The 10,354-nt window shown below is 39.4% G+C and overlaps 1 protein-coding gene across 1 annotated transcript; it reads right to left on the bottom strand.

Moving 5' to 3' along the window:
- Nucleotides 1-1,578: 1,578 nt before the first annotated feature.
- Nucleotides 1,579-10,107, bottom strand: RSL24D1 (ribosomal L24 domain containing 1). The gene is made up of 6 exons (XM_030014376.1): nt 9,949-10,107; nt 7,475-7,588; nt 5,003-5,075; nt 4,200-4,263; nt 3,595-3,680; nt 1,579-1,985 (listed from the first exon to the last, which is right to left on the bottom strand). Exons 1-6 carry the CDS (start codon nt 10,027-10,029, stop codon nt 1,912-1,914), a joined length of 492 nt encoding a protein of 163 aa, XP_029870236.1. The 5' UTR covers nt 10,030-10,107; the 3' UTR covers nt 1,579-1,911.
- Nucleotides 10,108-10,354: the final 247 nt, after the last annotated feature.

The raw sequence follows: 10,354 nt of genomic DNA, 5'->3' as shown, positions 1-10,354 counted from the left end.
TAATATTGTACATCTAAAATACTTACCAGCTATCACCTTATCAGCAAATTTTAAATTATAGCAAAGTTTTAATTTCATGAAAATATGAAGGAATTATGTATTTTTATTACTAGAATTCAGTCATTTTTATCTCACTAAAATACATCAAAGTTTTGTAAATATCTAAACATCATTCATAAATCAAGAGATGAAAAACTGAGTACAATGCCTGTTTATTTCACAAACTCCTCATCGCTCCTTTTCATATGTTCAAAATATGACTCTTTTCTGAACTACACAATACACATATAGGTGGGAGGCAGGAGGAAGTTTTCCACTGCTTGATAGAGCACATATTCAAGTTTGGAATAGAACTACAAATTACTATTTTTCAGGATAACTAGCACTGACAAGAAAGTAAATATTATTTTAAATGCCTTTGAAAGGCTTCTCTGATCACACTGTTGTAGATAAACCACTGACAGTTTATAAAAGCAGAGTATTTATCTCAGGACTGATGACACTGAATAAAGATAAATACCACCACCATATGCAAAATAGCTATACTTTAACACGATCTTCTTTTCCATCAAAATATCCCAAGTGTTAGGTAAAAACAGTCAAAAGCGTGATTTACTGAGCATCTCAATCAGCCTGATTACATGTCAGATTTGAATTTCGGCAGGTCAGGAGGATGGCAGGTCCAACTTCAGACTGGATGTTATCATCATTACTATTTTCCAAGCAGCAGTAAGTCCTGCATCAATGTTAGCTTTGCCAGGCTTAGGAGTCAACTGCAATGTAATCCTGGGGAAGCTGACTTAAAAAGGTGTCGTGGTTTAACCCCAGCCAGCAACTAAGCACCACGCAGCTGCTCACTCACTGCCCCCCAGCCCCCACCCAGTGGGATGGGGGAGAAAATCGGGAAAAGAAGTAAAACTTGTGGGTTGAGATAAGAATGGTTCAATAGAACAGAGAAAAAGAAACTAATAATGATAATGATAACGCTAATAAAATGACAACAGTAATAATAAAAGGATTGGAATGTACAAATGATGCGCAGTGCAATTGCTCACCACCCACTGATAGATGCCCAGTTAGTCCCCAAGCGGCCATCCCCCCCCCCCCACTCCCCCCAGTTCCTATACTAGATGTGATGTCACACGGTATGGAATACCCCGTTGGCCAGTTTGGCTCAGCTGTCCTGGTTGTGTCCCATCCCAACTTCTTGTGCCCCTCCAGCTTTCTCGCTGGCTGGGCACAAGAAGCTGAAAAATCCTTGACTTCAGTCTAAACACTACTTAGCAACAACTGAAAACATCAGTGTTATCACTACTCTTCTCATACTGAACTCAAAACATAGCACCGTACCAGCTACTAGGAAGACAGTTAACTCTATCCCAGCTGAAACCAGGACAAAAGGAGATAAACCAAACACTATATGCATTCATAACTGAAAAATTTTCCCATGAGAGTGAAAATAAGTCTGGACTGCACTGAACTGATGAAAATACATATTGCCTCACCTTATAACCATTAAGATAAGATTTTTATTTGCTTTTATCACTATGAAAGAACAACAGACAGAATAAGAGAAGCTCAGGGCCAACATCTTTTATTCCTTGAATTATCACGGAAAAGTTATCCAGAAAGAAAGTGTAACTTTCCAAGGAGCACATAGGATCTCAAACAATGTGTCTTATTCTCCATCCTGCTGACAAGGTTTTCTCAAATTACATAATTGTAAGTACTGCCCAAACCAGTATCCATCTTATTATTTTTTATAAAACCAAAAATCATTCAAATTGTAAATGACCGCTATTCATTAAAATGTATTTTTCTTCAACTGTAAGCACAGTTCTGAATGATGTCTGGTGAGGCAGTAAGGAACTGTTAACTGCTGAAGAGATATAAATAGAAAATAAAAGCATTTTAAGAGTCTTCTTCCATAGACACATCCTCTTGAAGCTTCTGCACCATTTTGTCCTCCAGCTGTTTTGGTGTGCCTTCAAAGCAAAGAAAAAATTAAATTCAAGATGTCTCTCTAAACCCAAATAACTCTTCTTCTTTGAACAATATATGTGTCTGTTCTAGGAGAAACAGCCTAAACATACTGCTTAAAGAGCTGTTTAGGAGTAAACCCATCATTACAAATACTTATTACTAACCTCCATCACCACCTAAAACTACTGAAGAATCATTGTAACAGAAAAGCTGATTTTTTTTTTTTTTTACGCAAAATCTAAAATGCAGTGAAACATATGTTTTCATCTAGTATGATGAACTTTGATATACCTAGCAGAACCTTGCAAAGGACTATAAAAATGCATTACTTTTAACTGATCAATAGCCTTCACACATTAGGTTTTATATAAACATTTAAGCCCTCCTGAATGCTGTGTTGGATGGCAATAGTGTTAACTCTCAATAATACTACCAAAAAGAAAAAAAATTAGAAATCCAGGATTGACATTTGATTCTGCTCTCTCTAAGGCCCAGCAGGAACAGCAAAACACTGAAAAGGTAGCTGTTGTTTGACAGAAATACTACATGCTATTGTGCATCATTCATTTAACATAAGCAAAGCCAAACAACGGAAATAAACACTCAGGTTTATTCTTTCGAATTCAGCTGTTTTTTGTTTTTCTTCCCTTAAAAAACAAGGGACAGATTAAACCGATGTTTAAATATATCCTGACAAAACCTTGTTTCACATATATACAATCTTAGACTACCGTTAATGCAAACTGGAAGAAGAAACATAGAACAGACTTCTAGTTAACATCTAATAACATGTCACACCTACATCCACAGAGACAAAATCACTGGGAATTTTTATAAAACAATAACTAATGGAAACGGTTTTAACTTCTCTCCATTACTCCATTAACTGTATTTTAAAAAATAAATCATCTTTACAATCCATTTTTATCAACATCCTCTAACACAAGCTAGTACTTGTAATAGTTTAGAAACCAGAAAGTTATTTAGGAGAAACAGGTTTCTCCAACTGAAAAACTCAGTTCACTAACAAATATACTTTATTATATCTGAACTAGGCACAGATTTTAGTGAAAATTTGTAAAATTACCGTATTTTAAAAAAATGTTAGGCTTACACTGAAGAAACAGTATTTTCATGTAAGTTTCATTATACGCAGTGAACTACAAAAAACCCTACTCTCACAATTAGCTAACAAATTCAAAAAGCAGAGTTTAACTACTGTGTTCTATATCAATCAGTAGTACAGTCTGTTGAGTTCAAATAATTCAAAGGGAAGACTTAGATAAATGTATCGGTTAACAAACACACAGTTCATAGAGTACCAGGTATTGAGTGCAGTTTAAAATACTCAAATAAGGAAAAGAAAGGATGAATGCAGGACTAGATAAATAAAAAGGTATGTTTGATTCAGAACAAAGATACTGCTCACATTTAGTGGCAAGAGCTATTCTCCATATTCAACAGACAAATTAATTGTAAGAAAAATGCACGAGATTATTGATCTGTAGAATTAGTCATACCAAAAAAAAAAAAAAAAAAAGAAAATCAATATTCATCATAAAACTGTACACGCAAGTTAACCTAAGCAAACCAAGTAAAACAAGTTCTTACCTGCATGCGGAGCACGAAGAAGGTGGATATTCTGTTTGACTTCTTTGATGTCTTCTGCCTTCTGCAACTCTTTGCTCTTTTTTAATCTGGGGAGGGAGAAAATTAAATTTAATTACCTTCAAAGAGGAGATACAAGTTTTCCTTTTAATGCATAACATATCTTTAGCTAAAGGTATGTAAACTGTAAATAATTATGATTATGAGGAAATAAAGGTAAAAAGTATTTGAAAACCAATTCAAGCATATACTGGATACAAAACAAAAAAAAAAACAAAAAACAAACAAAAAAAAAAAACCCCAAGAGTCAGCACTGTATCAACTCTTACCAGACATTTGTTTAAACCTAAGACTCCATATTACAAACAAGGAAATATAACTATTATCATTTGAGTGTCCAAAAGCTGCATTTCGTTGGACAGCCAATGAAGTGTAGTAGATTGGTAGCATAGTTGAGCCCACTCAAACTGTTTCACCCCATTGCTTGAATGACTGTGTATGTGCAAAGCAAATCACCATTTAGAACTTTTGATCACCATTTCTCTGGTAAGACTGACTGTCCAATACACACTTTCAAGAACACCCATTACACAAATACTTCTCCTCACCTGTTCATAATAAATCTAGCTTGGCGTTTTTGCTTTATTTCCTCCACTCTCTTCATTGCATCAACTGAAATAAAACAGAAGTTGTTTTAAACGTGCTTACATACCTACAGTTGAAAATACATGCTATTTTGCAGAGCAACACTACCAGTATTCCACAATACCTCTATATCAGAAGTAACTCTTATGCTATGTAGAACAAGTTATTCCTTCTTCAAAGAGCACAGTAGGTGAATATTCTGCATACCAACTATGATGAATTGTATTTTAAAACTTATTTATGCGTCCACTTTTGTGCCTACACATACTTTCTACAATGAACCATCACTACAAAAGGTTCTTACTCTACTTGAAATCAGATGCAAGTTATCACCTTCTCCTTTGTGGCATGCATTCACTCATGACATTAGTAACTTTCATTTTATAGCAATTGATTTATTAAGCAAACTGAAATGGAACGAGCGGGAACAAAGAAACAATTGCATCACTATAAAAAGCTTACACCGGGAGCCTCTTAAAAAGCTTGAGAAACACTGAGGTTTTCTGAAGATAACAACTCAAAATAGAGGAATGCTGCACCTCATTTTCTAACCAGTTTCCGAAAAAAAATAAGATCAGGTGAAACTCCACACCTGTTCACAACTCAAAGCTCCTCCACACATAAGAATTTAGTTATGATCCCAGTAATTTCAGAACACAATCACTACAAAGCATCAATACTCTAAGAAGCCTTCTGAAAACATGTTCACGTAGAGTAATAGTTCATTCCCCGTAGTTCATCTTTTGTTTTTTCTAAAATGACTCACCCGTCTTGTTCCACAACTCTCTCTGGTATTTCACTGGTTCATTTCTACGTTTTTCAAACTCAAATGAATTATCCTTTATTAAGAAAAAGTAAATATAGATTATACACAGAAGTATATTTAGATCAATACATACTACAGCACTCACTCATATAACTTAGTATTTTACATTTTTTTTTTCCCCCTTTCAGAATCTCAGTTCCTATACTTTAACAATCTTTAGAGATTACTAAGCCAGAAAGAAATAGAGTGGAGCGTTTGACCTCAAAGTGTCAAAAGCTACAATGATTTGTCTGAAGAGAACTATTTACCAAAACATCTCCTTCAGCTATTTTCTTTTTAGCAAGACAAAAGGAACAGAGAAGACAAACGTGGAGTAGGAAATACAGAGTAGACTAGACAGGTGGAAGGCAAAACTGGAAACGCGTAGAGTCAAAAAAAAGCACTTAATGCAGGTCAAATAAGTTCTACTCAACTGCCTGTAACCCCCACACTATTTCATTTTAAAAATATTGAAACAATATAAAATCATTTTAAATTGTGGAATATTTCAATTGATGACATTGTGGTGTTTGGGGCAGCTAGGGGTTTTTCTTTTTGTTGTGGGGTTGTTTTTTTTTTCCCCGGGAGTTTAAGAGGGAAAAACAGTTTCCCGATTTTTTTTTCCTAGGCATACTTAGCTTTATACCAACTTTATCTGAGGACTTTTCCCTGCCCAAAGGTTCTTTTTTGAAGTGCTAAAGCAGAGGTATTAGACCAGCTGCTAATCTTCACTTGAGCTAAAGACAGCTCCAATGAGAGAAACTACACAGAACAGCAAGAAATGACATGTACACACTTACAAGCTGTGCTCCATTGAGAGAAGAATGTTAATTTTCACCATGGGATAGTATCAAGCAAAATATCCAAAACACAAGCTGTAGAGCACATCATATGCTAACATCTACATAGCACTCTTATTCTTAAAAAAAAATTTTTAAAAATTACCTTAAATTCATTTTTAGCCAAGCGCAACACAGCACCAAATTGATTCACTGCAGTTTTTCCTGTGTCAGCTTTTACGTATTTGTAACATACAGCATTATTTTGTAACATGAGAACATACCACAAACAGTGAAAAGAAGTCTCGTAAGAGTACAGATGTTCAAAAATGCCATGGTCTTCTAACCTACATGCAGAGATAAACTACAGCTGCCTCATACCGGCCAATGGATCTTTCCAATTCCAAACATGAAGGGACAGAATGACCAACTCCTCAGTCATTCTGAGTGAGAGAATAAGACAGTCCTTCACCTGTTCACAGAAATACCTTGTGAACAACCACGTGGCAAGATTATGTCCTTCTTAATTTTTTTGTTGTTTCATAAAAACTTGAAACCCAGGAAAAAAAGTAAATATATTTAACCCCTATCCAATGTACCTGTTTAAAGCAGCAGGAACTGTCACCTTCTTGCAAACTACAGTATTTCCCATTGTCACAAGCCTACTTAGACACTCTCCCCACAGTTGGCTTATGAAAGAAAGGATACCTACCAAACTACAACAAAGCATTATGTTTATATATTGTTTTAATTCTTAGCATATATAGAAATATCTCAAAATTGGAGCATATTGTCACCTATTTAGACATGTATAAAGGAATTTTAAATTAAGTTCTTTTCAAAAAGGTAATTCAACGTCACCAGAAAGAACTTGAAAGCAAGAAATGCAATTACAGAAGATGCTAATTAATTATGGCTTCTCAGAGTCACATTAAAAAATAAAATAAAATCACATTCTTCCCCTTGGAAGATCCACAGAAGGCAGCAAATCACTGTGTCAAAATACTCACCAAATTGTTAGTATTCTGGAAAAAAACAGGTAACTAAGTCACAGTAATTGTTAAATTATTTAAGGACTGTTCCCCCAAATATGAGTGTTTACTGTTTTTATCACTGAAGTAACTTTGTCTTGAAATTGTTTTTAAGATCTCATATGCTGTTTTTGAAATATTCCTATCTAGGCAAGGACTTTTTCTATACATTGTATGCTTTAGGGAGACTTCAAAAGGTAACTATCCTATGTGTCTACACAGAGAGACTCCTGGGATACCTGGTACCCCAGATTATCTGATTGTGCAGAAATACAACTACCAAATGTATATGTACAGAGAGTAGGAGATTTACAGATGGAAAAAAAAATGCCTTAGGAACCACCGTATATTACCGACATAAACAGCTGATACACTGGCTTCCACACTGAAGCTGAAACAGGAAGTTCCAACTTATAGTCAAGCTAAATGAAAGCTCACTCTCAAGAAAACTCTCACATCCTCTTCCACTATCCCTCTTTTCTACACTTACTGCATCCCTTATGCTCATCTAATTAAACGATAACGCATTAAGCTAGCTAACCTAACCTGTTTGCAACTGAAGAGGCTAGATTCCTGCCACTTTAGTGAGCCCATGTAAAGTGTGAACCAGTTCAACTTCTTACCACTGTCAATTCTTTGCCAGCTGCTTTCCGGAATGCTTTGGTCCATCTCATCTTTCTGGGATTTCGCTTCTTTTTGAAGTTTCTGTGGCATTTTGATTTGCAGAATCTGAATATCTTAAAGAAGAAAGGGGGGGAAGCTTACAGTCAAATCATGTTATTCCTGCCCCATCGCAAGCGTGATACCAAACATTAAAGTTTCTCTAACAATACTGCTCATAGAAAACGACATTCATCTTTCAAATTTCATTATTTTTAGTTCAAATGTAGCTAATAACAAAAAGAATTTCAAGCACTATTCTTGTTTTTCCATTATAAAGTCATTTTCACAGCTGTTAGGGACATGCACAAATACTTACAATTAAGCTGATTATAAATAAAATATACCGGAGTTGTGAGAATTTTCATCTGCAAAAACAACTATAAAACCAAACCTATACTATGAATAAACAATTTTCTATACCTGTCAGCACTTTTTAGATACAGTGCCATCCTGACAACAACAAAAAAATCCTCACACCTCTCATATAGCATTTTTGAATGCAATACACATGCGCACACACACACACACACAAAAAGTCTATCTTCTGGAATGTAGCTTTAAGCCTTAAAGATTACCCTGCAGCAGGAGTCCTAAGCACCTTAGTTAAGTCCTGGACTGAATTTACTGAAAGCTATTAAAGCATATGCCAAAACATTCTAACTGACCTTTTTTTTTTTTTTTTTTCTGAACCCTTCCATTTTCCTACATATTCTACAGAACGCTAGACTCATTTTAGGCACCTGCCACTGCTAGCCATGGAAGCACCTTACGCATAAAAGAAACTTCACTATCCAGACTTGAAATTTCCTTTTTATTAGTATTGAAATTATATAACTAAGAGCCAAGCTAAGGAACAACCCTCTATGCCAAACTGTCCCAAATCCAACAGACATCTTCCAGTCAAAAAGAGCATGCAGCAAGATGGGGGGGGGGGGGGGGCAGACGGATGGGGACGGGACAGGACATAATCATATCCCTATTTAGAGTTTTTAATCTTCCCTAAATTTATGCATCACTTTGAACTACCCTGGGCTGTCTAGTATCCAGAGCAGAGCTGAACCTTTAATTAAGAACACTCAAAATTGCATTTGTTATTCATGACTTTTTGAAAACCCTATTTTTTTGTCAGCCTTGCCCTCCTTCCCATCTAATAGTCACTTCTAAAGAAAACGAATAGAAAATATGAAACCTCTAGTAAAGATAATAATCTTCAAATAATAATTTTTTCACCTTAACTCCGATAAATATGCCATTATATTTTGCTCTTTTCATAGATTATCTGTTCACAACTAACCTGCCATTGTGCGACTTTAAAAAAAAAAAAAAAAACCAACAAACCAACAACATACACCTTGTGGCCATTTTCTAGTAAATGGAACTGTGTCAATCTACATCTACCTCTAAATTCCCAAAAGCTACGACTCAGATGAGCAATACAGTTGAGCCAGTATTTGTTTTGACGCCCGAGCATGGTTAGGAAGCTATTTGCGTAAGCTTCATTTCACACTGGGGTCTCCAATGCCCCGTAGGAGTGATAAGGAGTACAGAGGAGGCTGGGAAACTATGCACAACATCTTATGTACAAAATTGTCACCGCAGTGTAAGGCCCGAAGTGCTATGCACATCCTGTTATGACAGCCTCAATCGGGTAAGTCACATCAGATATCCGAGCTGCAACTTTCAGTAGAATACCACGAGAGAGACAAAACCTATTAGCTTTAGTAGACACTGTCTATAATCCAGACTGTTCAAGGCTTTAGAATCGCCTGCCATTAATCTGAAGCCTCCACTTCTCCAAGATCTCAAAAACCAACGGATGAAGATGTTGCATTGCTCCGTGAAGCAGATGATTTCTCAGCAAAAACCGAAAACAAATAATTCAAGAGCCCACGACAGCCGCAACGGTTGCCGAAGCGCTGCATCGCTCCACGCAACGGCTCCCACGCCGCGAGTAACCCACCCGCGCGGTGGATGGCGCCACCAGCACCACCTCGGCTGGTGCGCGGGCTCCGGACCGCCGCGGCCCCGGCGCGGCTGAGGGGAACGCTGCCTGCCGCCCCCCACGTGCCGAACGGGGCTCGGCGGGCGCTTAAGCCGCCGCACCCCGGCACCGGACGGGACTCGGCGGGACCGGGGCACAAGCCCCGGCGTGGGAAGGAACCTTGGCCACGTCTGTAACCCAACCGCGTGAGAAGAGCACACCGCGGGGGGGGGGAGAGCTTCCCGCCCCCGCAGGGCGGGCACCTTTGGGGCCCCCACGCGCACAGGGGGAAGCCGCCCCCGTCCCCCCCCCCCCGGCACAGGAGAGGCCGAGAGCGCCCGGCCGCCGGGCCAGGCCCAGCCGGGCAGGCGGCGTGTGCCCGAGCCCCGGAGCGCCGCCGCTGACAGGCGCCAGCCGCACCCCCAACCCCCCCGACCCCGCGGCGGGCGGTACCTTGCAGTCGTTACGCACGAACATGACGCCGTGGCCCGGGTAGATGGGCCCCGAGCAGAAGTAGCACTTCTCGATCCGCATCGCCGGGCCCTCCGCGCCGCAGGCCCCGCCGGAAGGGTGCGCTCAGCTGACCGGAGGCGGCAGGGCGCCGCCTGGGAAAGCGGCCGCGGCGCCCCCTGCCGACCCTGGGGCGCCAAAGCGCCGCGGGAGCGGGAGCAGGCGCAGGCGCAGGCGCGGGAGCAGCCGCGCCCGTCGCAGGCCCGGTGAGGGCGGCGCGCCGCTTCGTTTGCGGTGTTTTACTGCGGTCGTTAAGCGCAGCCGCTGCTGATCAGGAGCTCCAGGAGCCCCGAGACAGGCACCTGGCTGGAAACAAGCGAGCGCTCGCTCTGGGTTTGCGGCCGAGCCA

The sequence above is a fragment of the Aquila chrysaetos genome, chromosome 5 (assembly GCF_900496995.4).
Source record: "Aquila chrysaetos chrysaetos chromosome 5, bAquChr1.4, whole genome shotgun sequence".
Lineage (NCBI taxonomy): Eukaryota > Metazoa > Chordata > Aves > Accipitriformes > Accipitridae > Aquila > Aquila chrysaetos.
This window is presented reverse-complemented; position numbering and strand designations above follow the sequence as displayed.